Raw genomic sequence first — 16,571 nt, 5'->3', positions numbered from 1 at the left:
ACACAGAAGGGGGGGGGGGGGGGGCAAGCACTTTTCCACCCACCCTGCCACAGAACAATGCTAAGTGCAGGAAAGTCAAACCAACTTTTAAATCTCCCAGCTTAAACGCAACCAACAATGATCCGAACAAAATTTTACACCGAGTCGTTTGTCATTGGTGATTAGGGAGAGACCATCAAGTGAGGTGCGATCATGGGCAGCTGCCTGGACTTGAATCCAACATCTTAAGAGTTGCCAGCTTGGCGCCCCGATCATTTCGCCACCCAGCCAAAACAGAAATGATAAAATCAGCGACCCGGTCATTTCTACAGGGGTGCGTGTTTGTGTGTTGTCGCTCGGGAAGCGAAAGGCCTACTGGTAGGCAGCGACGAAGAGAAGCGCCGTGACCGGCTCTGCCAGGCAGTGCAGGGAGTGACGGCCACGTTCGGAGGCGGCGCTCACGGCCCACACGCGCCCCGACCGTGTCCCCGCCAGCACCCACTGACGCTTGTTCACCTCTGCCGAGCACAAGCTCAGCACCCGTTGGTCTGGCAGCACCTGCAGAAGTAAAGGCCTAGTACTGCAATTTCCTGCTTGCGTTTTATTTACAATTGTAAAATTTACACTGTTATTGTTGATTTCTTATGCTTAAGTTTATTCCCAGTTGTATTCCAAGCACAATATCGGCATTAACGTCATGCAACGAAGATATTCCCATTTGGAATTCTGCAACTAGCGGTGCACCACCCTGCGTAAGACGGCGACGGCACTGGATAATGACGTCGCTAAGCCGCGTTTTGTAGGCACTTGCACCACGTGACCGTTCAATGAATGGGCGCAAGGCGGAGGTCGCGTGTTGCGCAACCATCCTTGTGCCTCATTGGCAGCGTTATATATATTTAAAAAAAGATTGTACACCAATTGCCCTACACAATCGTATTGAGCAACTACAGCTCAGCTGCTCTCACCTATGTACAGAACCTTTCCGGTGTCAAGTCAATGTAATTTACTCTTCAAATGGGCATTGCGAGGATTCTCATCTTCAGTTTACAGCTCTCAACCATTAGTGTACAATCAACATTGCTTACAATCAACATTGCTTACAATCAACATTGCTATGGCGGAGGCAAGTCTACCCATGTGACAATCATTGTCGACCTCCCCACGAGGTGGTGCTCAATTTATTAACCCCAGAGGGATAATGGGGCCGAGTCAACCCCCTACTCGGCTTTTAACTCGCAACCTTCCCATGGAGAGCAGCTCACTCCACCGCCGACCCACCCGACCAGCGCAGCACAAGAGCCTTGCCACCCCTCACCTCTCTGTGCAGAACCTTCCCAGTGAGGTCAAGGCAGCAGAGCTCGACCCCGGACGTTTTTTCATCCGATGGCTGCAAGGGGTCCTCCTCCTCCCCTGCTTGTCCATTAATTTGTAGATCGCTCTCGGCCTCTCCGGAAGAGCCATCCCGAGGTTGATCTCCTCCGGACAGCCAGACGTTGGGGCCCTCCAGTTGGCCGACCACCACGAGGTCAGGAGGTGGCCTCCTCACAGGGGCAGCCACCACGGCCACCAGGCTCAGCAACTCGGGGGAGGCCAAACGCGACACGAGCTGCAAGACACGGCAACGCAAAACCATGTTGAACAAACTCCAAAGATAAAAACAAAGATAGAACACATGGGCTGCAGTCAAGTGCTTTGAGTGAGTATGAAGGCTGGCATGGCATACTACTAGTGGGTGGTGTGGCCAGAACCACACCCAGCCACATTTATCCCTTAAGTGCCGAGTTGACCGAGGGAAGGCCCAGGACCGGTTCAGATATTACTCACCAATGTTGGCTATGAGCGGGAATAAAACGCTGGTGGCCCAGTTTGTAGCTCAATGCGCTAACCACTACGTCACCACTCCCCCAAAACTCCAGACACACACAAGACCACCCTGCAGCATTTACCAGCACTGTGTGTGATGAGTGTCGGCCCGCTTGTAAGAACAATGTTACCACTGACTATAGGGCTCCACCATGCATCCACGTAAGTATACAACATCGCATACCAAGTTGTAAGCAGAGCTTGTCTCCTTAGCCGTTGGAACAGGCCTTGCGCGAGTGGTGGGGGTGCCACGGTGGCGAGTTGTTAACTACCTCGCCTGATATGCAGGCAGTCGTGGGTTTTATCCCGACAATGACGCCTGTATATTTGGAGTGTGCATGTTCTCCCTGTGGTCGCGTAGATTTTTCTCCGGTTTTTCCCTTCACATGTGGAATCGACGTGCGTTTGGCGTATTTGGCTGATATTAATTTCCATGTGATAAACCACTTCGTTGAGCTACCATTTGGGGCCAGGTCGCTTCTGAATAAGAAACTAATAGCTCAGTGGGCCTTAACTGGTAGAATAAAAAGGTCAGTAGTTTTAAATCGTGTGGGATGGGGATACCTGCGAGGCCGCGGGCCTTTGCTGAGGCTCTGGCTGCAGGCAGGCTGCGATGAGCTCTTGCACGTCTGGCCACGGACTGCAGCCGTAGTAAGTCACTGGGTCTGAGCACACCACAACCCACGCGACAGTCATACGCAAAGCTACTTTTGACACACGATGCACGTGTGATTCAACAGGCGTGTCCATATACAGCACCTTTGTCAAGCCACTGCTGAATGAGGGCCTACCCATGCCGTGTAGGTCATGGGAGTTATATGATCATACTTCACCATTATTGGTGGTGGGAAGCATCCACACGAGAACATGTAAGTACAGACAGTTTAACTTGTACACTTTAGCGACCAATATCCATCGATGTTTTTTGGGCTCGATGCGTAAATATAAACAAAACATGCCAATTCGTTACTAGTTCAGCACACCGGTGTGTTGTAGAGTAACGGATTGACATTTTATTTACGTGATAAACCTTTGCGAAATGGCTGCGTTAGGTGGTGGCAGATTTAACGACATTTATATTTACGCGATACTACACTGCTATCTGCTACCCACCACACAGCCCCGCAGCCTATAACAACCTGCTTGTGCATGATGGTCACCCATCAAAGCACTAGTCAGGCTTAAAACTGCTGAGCTTCCCAGACCTAACACGATCGGGAACATTTTTTGGACAAGCGATGCAGTTGTGCTGAGTGGGACGTGTGCCGTGTGGGGGAGGGCCGGCTGCCGAGACCGGCATTGGAGTCGTCTCCACAAGTGTGGCGACCAAGGGGAAGAGCTAAGGATCAGAGGGCAGGTCTTGGAGCTCGCGTTGCTACCGTGCATCAGCTGCGGGATTTGGCAGAGGGTAGGATGCTTGGGCGAAGTGCGGATTCCGTTAACGGCTTTGGTTAGGATGATGGCTTGAGCTTGGCGCGTGGATGCTCGTGCACACGCGTCCGTGTGTTTGCGCGTGTTGTGTACGTGTTGCGTGCGTGCGTGTTGCAGCGTGCGTGTTGCGTGCGTGTTGTGTGCGTGCGTGTGTTTGTGTGCGTGTGTTTGTGTGCGTGCGTGCGTGCTGTGTGCGTGCGTGTTGTGTGCGTGCGTGTTGTGTGCGTGCGTGTTGTGTGCGTGCGTGCGTGCAGTGTGCGTGCGTGTTGTGTGCGTGCGTGCGTGTTGTGTGTGTGCGTGCGTGTTGTGTGCGTGCGTGTTGTGTGCGTGCGTGTGTGCGAGGAGGCGTCGTGTGTCAGGGACCGGGCAGCTTCCCGCTGGAGGCGAGCTCGTCAAACTCGTGAGGATAGCGCAGCCCCTCCACGATGCGCCGCCCGCCCGTCAGCAGGTCGTAGAGCAGGAGCCCAAACGCGTACACGTCGGCCTGCTGGTCGTACATGACGCCTCCCTTCACCACCTCGGGGGCGCGGTAGCCTGAAAATAGGACAACCCCCCCGCCTTTCAGTCGTCGCGAAATAAATGTGCAACGTTTAAAAGAGATCAATACAATGTTTCTTTCTGCACCTCTACTCTGAAGATCACCAGATATGCGCTCATATGGCAAATCCACTTTAATATCGATTGTGACAAGCTGAGCATGGATTATCAGTAATTATCTTCCCTTTAATCCCTTATGATCGCCAGTTTGATAAAATGAGTAATAATGCAGAGCCCTTTGTCAGGCCGCTGCTGGATGGTCACGGGGGTTGTTTGACCAAACTTCATCACCTCCGATTAGCACAAATGTCTACGTACGGTGTGAAAGAAGTTCAACACATACATCATATTGGTCAATGCAGGTTGGCGAAAGGGTGGGGGGGGGGGGGGGTGTCAAAGGTGGTTCTGGTATCACCACGGATGTTAGCCATGGCCAGGAATAACAAAAAACAAGGGCAGCCCCGCGGAGACTCTAACCACGATGCTACGAGGAGTGCAGCGTGGGGAAGGCGGCGGCTCTCACCGGGTGTGCCATCGGGAGATACCATGCCCATGGTGCAGCAGTGCCGTGCGATGCCGTAATCGGCAATCTTGGCGATGACCGCTGCGTTCAGTTGCAGCGTAAACAGCAGCACATTGTCTGGCTTCAGGTCGCGGTAAATGATCATGGAGGCATGCAGAAACCTGCCACACGCACACACACACACCTACCTTGTTACTACTTACACAACACAATGTGGGATTTATATATAGCGTCTCCGCACCTTCAGTGGGCCTCTTTGATTTAGAGGCAATTAGTTGTAAGTTTCTGTCAATCTATTGGTCTTCATGTGAGGTTATGGCTCCTCTCTTTGTGAAGCTATGAATCCCCTTGTGAGGCTATGGATCCCTGCGTGAGTCTAAGGGTCTCCGTGCGAGTCTATACAACACAATACTTAAAATTTGTCGCGTGAAAATGTGACCACATCTCAAGATGCTGCACAAAAAACGGAGGACAGAGATACAGAGACAATCGGTGACAAGAAGAAAAAACGAGCAGGGAGTCAACGGCATGGATAGCGGGGGGAAGACATAAAAGTATAACGAATGACAAGGCTTTCATGATCTTTCATTGATTCAAATGACTTCAGAGGACACACGATAATGTACAAACAAAACCCTTCTGGCATCCCAGAGAACACAGCATATATCCAAGAAAAGAAAAGACGTCGCATTTCCAATAAGAGATCAGCCAACTGTGATAATTAGGGACGGTGGGCGGTTACCGGAGGCCATGTGCAACGTGCAGGGCGATGCGGTGCTTGAGGGTGCGGTGCAGCTCCCCCTCCCGCTCCATCACGCCGGCGAGGGAGCCCCGTGGCGCCAGCTCCATTACCAGAAGCCGTGGGCGCAGCCCCACGGCCAGGAGGGACACGAGCGATGGGTGGCGCGAGCGGCTGAGGACTGCCAACTCCTACCCACGTGACGTGCCCACGCTAAAGTCGTTAAAAACAGCTACAGCCACAAATACAGCTAGAGCCCACAGCCACATAAACACAGAGCCAGAGCCACATGACGCACAGCGACAGCCACATGAACACAGAGCCAGAGCCAGAGGCATACAACCGCAACTGGAGCCACAGCCACATGAACACAACTAACTCATATACCGTACACAATAGAATCTGGATTTAAGAGCACCTTATATAATAAGCACGATACTCGTATGAGCAAGGCGTGCTTACATTTCACTGGTGGCAAGACCTCGGTGAGGCTTTCCTGGGTCGGTGTTAAAACGTGAAGCCGCCTGGCTGCTGCACCTGTCTCATGAGGCGGTGCGGATGCGTTTGAGAGATGTGTTTGTTGAAGATCTTCACGGCCACTTGGTCTCCGCCGTACAGCGCCCGGTAGACCGATCCAAACCCTCCTTCACCTGGTGTCCGGTCAAAGAGAAAACAGAAAGAGAAGATGAGACTTACTGATTTCTTTTTCAATCTCCGCTCTTTAATGGCGCATGCATCCACTTGACTTCTCTCATGCAAACTCAAACAGTGCAACAATATCGCCGTGTGGATGACTACGCATGATATTTACATGCCGTGTAAGATTTTCCAGACATGGCGGAGGACATCGCTTCTCTGTCGCAGTTCCAGTCGTCTGGAAGTCACGCCCCTCTTCCCCAGTCACCGCGCCGCACGTCGGCGTACACCTTTTGTCAGAATCTTAAAACTTTTCCCTTTAATTTCATCATTCATTTTCCCGTGCATCCAAACGTCCTCTTATGTGCAATTTGCGCGTGTTACAAATTCAAATTACGAATGAACTAACGATATAAATTTGTCCATGCGTAAAACACCCGATACGCAGCTTATCTGGACCGCCGTTGCGTTTGCGTGTGCACGGCTGCAAATGAGCGGCACGGAGGCGAAGACACGAGCGCGAGCCGGCGGCAACTCGCCTAACAGGTGCTCGGCAGACTGCTCCAGGGTGAAGCTGGACAGCTCGAGCTGAAGGTGGTCGGGAACGTCGGCCAGCACCACATCGGGCGCCAGCTGGGCAATGGGGATCCGGGTCTCCTGCTCCCGCTCCTCCTCTGGTCCGCTCGAGTGCCTCTCCCCGACTCTCGGAAAGAACACAACGTCGTCTGCGACAAGACAAAGTTACGCCCTGCGTCATGCTTACGTGTAGACGCTCTCCAAAGAGGCAACAATATTAAGTTGGATGTAACGTGCATACAGGGACTTTAAACATAAACAGCAGATTCAGAGGAAAATGAGAAAAAAAGTTTGAGCAACGCAGATTGAGAAGTGGTGAGTATGTATATGTACGTTAAACTTCTTTCACACCATATGTAGCCAACCTTGTTAATCGGAGGTGCGGGAGAAGGACAACTAAACACAAAGCTGTTCTAAAGAAACTATTTATGAACCCACCTCGTCCACCACAACCCTACAGAGTTCATGAAAAGTGCCATAAAATATAGATGTGATTAGGAATTCAAATTGTTGCTGTCATTGTTGCAATGTGACAGATTTATGCAACGTCTATAAACTTCCCTAAGGCAATGGGAACCCTCGGGATATTTGAACACATGCGAAAGCGAACTACTCTACAAGGGAGGACCACTTCAAAACCCTCGACCACACTTGCGCATCTCGAGGACGCGTGGCGACGTTCCCGGGGCGTCGCGGGCGCCACACGCTCACCGGACTCGGCGATGTCCTGCAGGGCGGCCAAGCGCACGCAGGGCGGCTGCGGGTCGTCCGCGGGCCCCAGCCCGGCCCACTGGTGCAGCAGCGCGGCGCTGCTCTCCGAGCCGTCGTGAGGCTCCAGGAGCCCGGGGAACCACTCCTCGATGAGCGAGTCCACGTGGTCCACAGCGCGGCCCAGCAGCACCCAGCCTGCACGCGCACACCCGTCCAGCCACGTGCCGCTTAGTCCAGCGGAGATGGGCAGTATCTAATTTAGAGGGGATCTAAAAAATGGGCCAGGGAGCGAGCGGCTCGCCATCGGAAGGTTGCGAGTTCACTCGGCCAATCACCCCTCTGGGGCAAATAAAATATATGCCACATTGTGGGAAAGCCAACACTGGTTGTTATATAGACTTATCCACCACCACTGCCTTAGAATTATTAACAGGAGATGAAGTTACATTTGTAAATTGTGCCTAAAGTACACACCTTAAAGTACGTGGAAATTCGCATCTGACACTTGTGCTGTATGATGGCTCTCCGATGTGGTTTCGGATTGCGAGTAATGTTCATCAGCACGTTGGACATCATGCCGAACAACACGCGGTAACAACCAGAAAACACATCAGAGAATTTGTATCTCACAATCGGTCATTCGCATCCACTTACATTTCTTCCAGTAAACTGTATTTTGAATGTATTTTGCCCATCGTTACGAGTGAGCGAGTCTGCTCGAAAACATACTCCCTCCAAGTACAGCACCAATCTGTGAAGACCTCTTGGGCTGGTTCCATTAAAATATCTTAAGTAAAAATTTCCTTCGTTGACATTGTATTCGGATGGAAAGTTAAGTGATTCACTTTTGTTGTCTCTTGGCAACGAACCCCTGACCGCCCTTTGCCCGCGACCCCTCAAGCACCTCTCTTGGAGTTGGGCACGGTGATCTTGAGGCTGCTGTCTGTCGGACAGTACTTCAAGTTTGCGGCCTCGAGAAGGCAGTAGGCATCTGGGCCCCAGTGCAGGGAGAGGCCCTGGCGCCAGTATTTGCGCGAGGGCTGCAGAAAGGAACCTGAAAGCGCAGCAGCAGCAGCAGGAAAACCGAACAAAAAATAATCCATCACAGCGTTGGCCAGACCCGGAAAAATGCGCAAACGCAGCCTCGGCTTAACAGCCAATTGCAGGAATGAAAAACATGGCAGGCTGACAGCAGAATCACCATGTGTGGTAGAAAGAGCAGCTCTGGCAAAAATATTAACAGTTTCATCGAGCCATCAAAAACGATGCAACCTCTTGTAGAAGTGAGGACATGTACAGTGCTTTCTCAATCCACTGCTGGATAAAGACCTCCCTTTTGTCAGTCAAGGGAGTTGTTTGACTTTACTTCATCACGCTGCTCAGTGTGTGCTGGTCAAGTGAGGTTCCGATATAAAACGCACCATGAATGTTCACTATAGCCAGGACTTAAACTGAGGTAGCAAGGTTCATAGTGCAGTTTGCGAACCACTGCTTCCTGTCCCTTCATATAGCTACGATGTGCAAAGGATAAGTGGGCAATGGTGATAATGACAATCGAATAAACATTGTTGATTTTTATGCTGGCAACTGATCCACGGAACCATCTAGCGCAGGGGTCGGCAAACAAAATAAGATCATTGTTTTTAGAAATTCGATCCAAAAAATCTCAACAAATTCAAGAGCCGCAATGCACTGCGTGGTGAATACGAGACGGTGGGGGGGGGTCCTTGATAAATGACGTCACGATGCTGTGTTCTAAAGAGCCGCATGCGGCCCCGGAGCCGCCGGTTGTCGACCCGTGCTCGAGCCCGACGCTGGTGCCACAGTCACCTGGTGCGGAGAGCATGTAGGACGAGAAGGCGAGTATTCTGGTAATGAGGCGAGCCCAGAAGCCCATGGGGAAGTAGGGCATGCAGTACCAGCGGGTGAGCACCAGCTCCCCCGGCTCCCCCGGCAGCTCCAGTGCGGGACGCCCTTCAGGGAGGCTACGCGAACACACAACGCAAAGATAAAGGTCCCCCGTATAGCCTTTTAACAGACTGCTGGGGCCAGTGCTGCGAGTGAGCGCCTATGAAGGCCGGCACAGCACACAAGGGGTTGAGTGGCCGGCACCACACCCGGCTGCCTTCGTCTCCCCAGTGCTGATGTATCGCACAATGCAGCAGGTGCTCATTTAAGGCCGAGTCTACCTAGAGGAGACCCAGAACAAAATCAGATATTCATCACCGATGTTGGTAGTGAGCAGGAATCGATTTTGAGCTGCCGGGTTCATAGCACAGACAACCACCGCACTCCGCTTTAACACGCACAACACACATCACCAGAGACACACACATTGCACCACAAGGTACCAGAAGCACACCACACAATACAAAAGACACGTCGCACCAGAATGCACGCCTGTTTACGCAACCCACCTTCCTTTGCCATGCCCTCTACTGCTCGATGAAGGCATCCCCATGCCGTGTTGGCGATAGGAATTGTTTGAATGCCCTTCACCATGCTGGTCAATGCGGAGTGGTGAAAGGGGGGACCATGACCAGTTCAGATATCACCACATGTGTTCGCTGTGCCTGGGGAACGCACGTGTCCAAGTCCAGGGTACCGTGCGCAGACCACTGGCATCACCGCTCCACCACTCATTGCCCTCGAGTTAATTTATCACCTGGTCACGTGGGCTGCGATTACAAAACCCAAGAGACAAAGCTACCCCCCCCGCCCCCCCATCGGAGGTTCAGCCACGGTACATCTTCACTGCCGAGCTACGAGCGGGTGTTTCCGCCAGGTAAGGTGTGGAGTGGTTTAAACTCCCACACGCACCTGCTAGGCACGAGCAGCGTGTCGCCGTGGTCTCCCAGCGGCAGGGCGATTTGGAATCGCTCGAGCAGGCGGATGTAGTGGCCGACGTACTCCTGGGGGAAGCCGCTCCTCCGCAGCAAGAAGGCCTCCACGTCGGCACGGCGCAGCAGCCCCGTGCTGCCAAAGGGGTTCACCTCGCGCACCGTCACCACCTGGAGCGGCTCGCGTCACCACGCGCTACGTTTGTGCGGATTCTTCTAGTATAAATATTCTGATTCTGGACCAGTCCAGCCCACATGGACCAGGTGTTTCAACAGCCTTGGTTTAGAATCTCTCTGCAGCAGAAGTGGGGAAACTTTTCCCAAACCGAAGACCGAACAGGACTTTGGTGGCCAACCACACATGAACACACACCTTAGCATCATCCAATAATAATGCAATCAAGATGTGTAACAGAACTAGCCGTAACGGAAGGATTTGCAGTCACAAAAGTGACTGAGTGTAGGGCTAAAATTAGGAACACAGTCTTGTTGTCAGGTCAAAATATTCCCCCTCTACTACTTAATTAGTGATTCCAAGGTGCTTGCAGCGACAGATGAATATCATTTGGGTTCGTGTGAAAGTGGCAGACGTCATGTGGGCCACAGGCCTTTGGAAATGAAGCCCCAGATCGTTCACACCTAATGTAAAGCAAGCCCACGCTCACAGCGTCTGTGATAATTATATATTAGTGTCCATGTGAGTTCACGGTGTCCTGAGCGTGTACCTGGGCCATTAAGCTGCAGAGCCACTGAGGGTCGAGGAAGTAGAGGTCCGTGAGCTGCAGGGCGGGGTCGTCGTAGTGCAGCAGCACACCTGCGCACACAGCATCACCACGTGGCCGTCGCCAACAACGCAGTACGGCGCCAGGCAGGGCGAGGCGAGCGAACATGCGGTGCGCACACAGGGCCGGTGGCTCTCCTCTCATTCTCATCCCTTCCAAGCACTCTGGACCCAAGTGGCCAAGGTCTTCTATCGAAGCCGCCAGTCAACCTGCCCGCTCAGCGAAAGGTTGCTCGCTCTCCTCTGCTGCCATCATTGTCTAGAATTCCTTTTCCTCAGCCACCCGTGTTGTTGAATCCCTGCCCATGTTGAAGTCTATGTTCAAGACTGTCCCTCTTTTTCCTCTGCCGATGACCGACTGCATGTCCCTCTCGATAAAACACGCCCACTATTTATGTATGGCGTCTTGGAGATAAGGTCGCATTTAGACGTGACGTAAATCCACACGGTATTATAAAAGAGAGATGGGAAGATACAGATGCAAGGAAGGACAGAGGTGATGCGGGCAGGACACGGCAAAAAGGCTAAAAACACAAAGGACTAGCAAATGGAGCCCCACCAGCTTCGTGCAGAAACCTCGTGGCGTGCGGCAGCTCCTCGCTGTCCAGAGGGATCTGACTGTCGGCGACAAGATCCTGGAGGCGCGAGCGCGAGATCACGGGGAATCCGGCGGCCAGGCGGCCGCGCTCCACGCACAGCCGCTCCTCCAGCTGCCCGTAGCTGTGCGGGATCAGCTGCCCCATCACGGGCTGCCCTTTAATCTGAAATCGCGGCGACGACCAACGAGCGAGTGAGCGTGCAAAGGCCCGTGACAATCGACCGATTCCAACGCTTGCCGTAGACGACTGGCTCATCGGGGCTTGGCTGGTGTTACAGGAATGGGGTTCGAGATCGAAGCGCTTAGTGGCGTCACCCCTCGTGTGCGTGCAGGGTTTTTCTCTGGGTTCTTTAGTTTCCTCCCGCACGCCAAACATCCCCCATTCAGGACCCTCCTGAAAAATTATCTTGAGACTCAACGAGGCTTTCCTGGGTAAGATAATTATCGTAATTATTATTATGGAAGTGACCAGAGTCTGCCCTCTGCAGAAGCCGTTGTTCCACCTTGTCCTTCCCCCGCACCTCCGATTAGCACGGTTGGCTACGTACGGTGCGAAAGAAGTTCAACGTACATACCTTAAAGTCTCTGACCGCTTGGACGATGCTTTCTCTCAGCGATTTGATGTTGCCGCTCTCCTCCAGGCAGCACACCACCTTGTGGTCCGCGATGTTCGTCAGCTGAATCTCTGTGCAGAGCTCCTCAATGCAGCGCACACTACTCCGCATCAGCGTTTCCTTTTCTTCAGCGGCTATTTTATCTTCGTGTGTCCCCACGAGGATGACCGGACACAGTGGAGCCCGCACCTGGTTGTAAACGCAGGAAGCGCAGGCAACGTTGTGGGGTGTGCACGAACGCAGCACGCGAGCGACGACGTGCATTACGCGTGGCATGCAGGGCCCGCTGCTTTGATTTATTTCTGAAAGGCAGTTTGATTTTTACGGATGCTTGCGTTGTGGCGAAACATCGTGAGAATTTTATTTTATTATGTTTTATTTGTATTATTTTAATATTTTCCTTCTACGTGACTTTACCGAAAGAACCAAGAATATGAATCCCTGCAGTCACGAAAGCTTTAAATCGAAGTTTGATTTTTCTCTAATTTTAATTTTTCTCGTTTTTACTGAGATTTCTATCGTTGTTGTAACTTGTTGCCATGTTACTGGTTTCATCACGTCGGTGACCCACGTCACTCTGACTAATTATACCCTTTCCCGTCGCTCGAGCTCTCACCTGCTTAAACGAAAACGCACTTTGCTTCTCAACACAACTCGGGCGGCTTTCGTCGCTCTTGACTGGCGACATCCCCCTCCCTCGCACATCGGTATGACACGCGAATAAACCTCCTCGTCTGTGGCATTTGCTTTACCGACGGCACCGAGTCCGTGCCTCGCGTAACTCCGAGTCCGACCTGGCCCTGGGGACGGGGGGACTCGAACCTTGATGTTCATGAGCCACGGCCTGAGGCTGGCCACCTCGTCGGGGCCCCGGCTTGCGTCGTACACCAGGACGTAGAGCGCCCGCTGAGACATGAAGCACGGGTGGGTGCTGTAGAACTCCTCCTGTCCTGCCAACGGTGCACGGCGCGGGACGTACGTACAAGGATGACGCGAGGCATGGAGGCACGAGACACAGCAACAGAAGGTTGGTGAAGGGGGCGGACAAAATCGGTTCATATAAATATATATATATATATATAACGCACCACTGATATCAATCATGGCCAGGAATAAAACTCCAGTTGACGAGTTCAGAACACAGCACGCCAACCACTTCACAGCTTTTACGAGAGAAGCTGTGTTAACGATCGGGATTAACAGCAGCATTAAGGTTGGGGCCATGGTATTCAAGTTACGTTACTCTCTTCTGGCTTGATAGAGTGGGAGAGACACTGCAGCAGATGGTCCGTGACCACCAACAGGGGAGGGGACTGCTGCCAGAATTTAGTCAGCCAGAGGCTTCGAAAAAAGGGGTTGGATCGGAAGCGAGAGACTGCTTCTGGCTGGTCCGGGGTCAAGATGAGGGACCTCGGTGCATCGTGGTCATTGGCTCCAGCACAGCGGCCTCACCAGCAAAGTCCCAGCAGTTGAGGACGTATTTGCGCTGGCGGTGGAGGACGGCCCAGTCACGCACGTCCACGCCCAGTGTCGCCGTGGACACCAGCAGCTTCTCGCGCTGCAGCCGTCTCAGCAGCGTGCTCTTGCCGCGTCCCGCGCTGCCCATCACCATCAGCTTCATGCGGTTGTAGGGAACGGCCTTCCGCAGCCGATGATACAGGAACCTTGAAGACGCCACACACGAAGACAAAGATTACCCGTACAGCTTTAACAGACTGTTGGCAGGCCAACGCATCGAGATGACCGGTGACCCCGTTGAGATGACCGGTGACCACGTTGAGATGACCTGTGACCCCGTCGAGAAGACCGGTGACCCCGTCCAGATGTCTGGTGAGCCTGTTGAGATGACCAGTGACCCCGTCGAGATGACCCTGAGGTCGAGAGGTGGGCCGACAGTTGCGGCGACCACAACCACTCTCAGCAACACCAAAGACAAAGATCCCCCATGTAGCCCGTTGCAGGCTAATGGGGCAAGTGCTGCTGGTAGGTACCTACGAAGGCCAACACGACACACGAGGGCGTGGTGTGGCTAATACGACGCCCAACCACCTCCGTTATCCTCGTGATAATGTTACACACATCGCACCAGGTGCTCATTTAAGGCCGAGTCAACCTAAGGGAGGTCCCCACACTGTTCCCCCCCCCCCCCAAGATAATCGCCAGCAATGTCAGCCTTAGCCGAGAATGTATTCATGTCGGAGGGTTCGTAGCACAGCGACAACAACAACCGCCCCCTGGCAGGAGGTCACGGGGCAGACGCAGGTGCCACGGGTCGACTGAGATGACTGGCTGAAGCACCACCTGTGCCCCCTACTGTGCCAACTTGATGTGCTTTAGCCACCCGGCACACCGCTTGTTGTTGTGAGCGTCGCTCCTCCGTTGTTGCTGGAGGGCGGCTGCCTCCAACTACCCAGTAGCAACATCCTTCATGAGCCTCCTCGATAGAGGCCGATCTTGACACCGCTGGTACCAGTCATCGGCAAGTACACTCAGCTCCACGTCCTCCTGTACCACATCACTCCATCTCTTCTCTAGCCCGTGCCATGCCCGTTTAGGCTCCTCTATCTGGCTGAACAAAAGCTGTTAAGCATGCGGTGGCTGGGCATGCGGGCTAGATGACCCGGCAGTGACACAAACAGGAGACCACGTGCCTACCTCAGCAGGTCTTTGGTTTTCCCAAACTGTGTGAGGTCCAGGTCGAGCTTGAGAGCGTCGAGCTGCAGGTCCCAGAGGCGGTGCAACCCGCCCAGCTCGTTGGGCAGGGTCGTGATGTCATTGTAGCTCAGGTCCAGCGACGTGAGGCTCTCCAATTGTCCGATCCCTTTTGGAACCTATGGAAATCATCAACGAGCACGGCAGAAATCTGCGTCACGCTCCGCTCTATTTCTTAAGGCGACATGCAAGCCCTCCCTCGTAATCTCACCAATATTCCAATAATCAAGACTGTCTGACGGTGTGGTATCTTAGCTGTCAGGAGCGGCGAGATACCCTCTCTGTTTGCCAAAACTTGTCGCTTCAAGTCTCGTTTGCTTACAATTCTTCACGTGGGGTTTCTCCATATCCTCTGGTTTCTCCCACACATCTAAAAATGTATGTAAATATCTAAACACCCCATTGCAAGACCCTTTAAAAGAAAGTTTTTTTGAGATTCAGTGAGGCTTTCCGGAGTAGATTTTTCCAGGAAAGTCTCATTGAGACTCAAGGAGTGTTCTGCATTGGGATGTTTGGCCAATTTCATTTTAATGTTTGTGGGAGAGAAGCAGATGCACACCAGGGGGGAGGGGGGGGGGGGGATATACACAAGACGTCCGCACAGACAAGTTCACAAACCCACTCGCTGCCTTATCATCTCCTGGCTCTATAGGAGCCCAGCTGGCTCGGGAGTCTGACAAGCCTCTGACCATGAATCGTTCGGCAGTCTGGTCAATCACCAAGTCAGGGTGCACGGTACTGCCACAGTGTTTAAACACCATTAGGTAAAATGGGCGAACACGATGACAACCTTCGCGAGGTTCACCTGTATAACCACGTGTCATCAAAATCGGCCGAGTGGCAATAGACCATTAGCAGGAGAGATGAGTCACAACGTGGCAGAGGTCGGCAAGCATCACCTCTGTCATTCGGTTGTGTCCGAGGTGCAGCTTTTCAAGGCGGGCCCAGGTCCCGGAGGCTCCCGTCAGCTCGACGGCCTCCACGAGGTTGTTGCCCAGCAGCAGCTCCTTCAGCATCCCGGTCCTCCAGAGGCTGGGCCTCGGCACCACCGTGATGCAGTTGCTGCCGAGGTCCACAACCCTCAACCTAACGAGGGACAGGCGCAGCCAGGAACGTGGCCCTGTTACCTAAACTATCAACTATTTATTTTTACTTTGCCAGGCAAGGCCCACCGAGCTGTATAGCTCAGTTTCAGAAGTGACCTGGCCACAAATGATAGCCCAACGAAGTGGTTTATCACGTGGAAAGGTATAGCAGCAAGCCAAATACTCTAAGCGTGACGTTGATTCTAATTCTAAATGTGAAGGGAGAATCTAGAGGACTCGGAGAAAAATCCACGTGACCACGGTGAGAGAACATGCAAACTCCAAATATACAGGCGTCAGGGTCGGGATTGAACCCACGACCTCCTGCATACCAGGGGAGGTACTTAACATCTCGCCACCGTGGCGCCTCTTTTCCACCGTACAAGTGAGCTGCGCCGGGGCAGTGCCGTGCCAACGTGGCACGGCTCAGGAGGTGCGCCAGGTTGTTTTGTCCCCACTCTAGAATCCGGCACACACCGCTGCCGTCACGCATAATGAAGTCCACACACGGACATGCCGCATGATGAACATAATTAGCCCCACTCCTGGCCCTGCTTGGTCCCAAACCAGATTCAGATGTCTCGTGAGGCCAGAGTCTCAAAGTCCAATTTTAGCTCGGCTCAGCAGAATGCCAGTGGAAAACCACCCAAACCGTGAGACCCATGCTGACATAGACATTGGAATTAAAACGTGAGTTCCACATTTGTATCTGAGCTGTGGTACTTTGTATGCAGAGTACTCACTGTTGTAGATTGAGAATGGTTGATGGCACGGCGTCCAGCTCGTTGTCCGATAGTTTTACTGTGCTTAACTTACTGGGTAGGTTTCCCACCAATCCTGTGAAATGACATGTGCAACTTACTGCTATCGCATGAGCAATAATATATTATAGGCATGTATTACGCAGGATAATAATAGCATGTAAGAATCCGACTACGATATC

At 52.7% G+C, this 16,571-nt stretch overlaps 1 protein-coding gene across 1 annotated transcript in view; it reads right to left on the bottom strand.

The window, feature by feature from the left end:
- LRRK2 (leucine rich repeat kinase 2) overlaps window positions 1–16,571 on the bottom strand; it is a 43,570-nt gene that overhangs the window by 6,926 nt on the left and 20,073 nt on the right. The window contains 20 exon segments of the mRNA XM_061562731.1: window positions 356–537; window positions 1,298–1,588; window positions 2,410–2,510; window positions 3,640–3,810; window positions 4,337–4,497; window positions 5,079–5,266; window positions 5,613–5,725; window positions 6,251–6,436; window positions 6,999–7,193; window positions 7,903–8,052; window positions 8,829–8,983; window positions 9,819–10,009; window positions 10,564–10,652; window positions 11,179–11,380; window positions 11,793–12,020; window positions 12,654–12,781; window positions 13,284–13,495; window positions 14,487–14,662; window positions 15,443–15,629; window positions 16,372–16,465. Coding sequence (XP_061418715.1) covers window positions 356–537; window positions 1,298–1,588; window positions 2,410–2,510; window positions 3,640–3,810; window positions 4,337–4,497; window positions 5,079–5,266; window positions 5,613–5,725; window positions 6,251–6,436; window positions 6,999–7,193; window positions 7,903–8,052; window positions 8,829–8,983; window positions 9,819–10,009; window positions 10,564–10,652; window positions 11,179–11,380; window positions 11,793–12,020; window positions 12,654–12,781; window positions 13,284–13,495; window positions 14,487–14,662; window positions 15,443–15,629; window positions 16,372–16,465 — 3,400 coding nt within the window.

This window comes from Lethenteron reissneri, chromosome 30 (assembly GCF_015708825.2).
Source record: "Lethenteron reissneri isolate LAM-NWPU_2019-01 chromosome 30, ASM1570882v1, whole genome shotgun sequence".
Taxonomy (NCBI): Eukaryota; Metazoa; Chordata; class Hyperoartia; order Petromyzontiformes; family Petromyzontidae; genus Lethenteron; species Lethenteron reissneri.
This window is presented reverse-complemented; position numbering and strand designations above follow the sequence as displayed.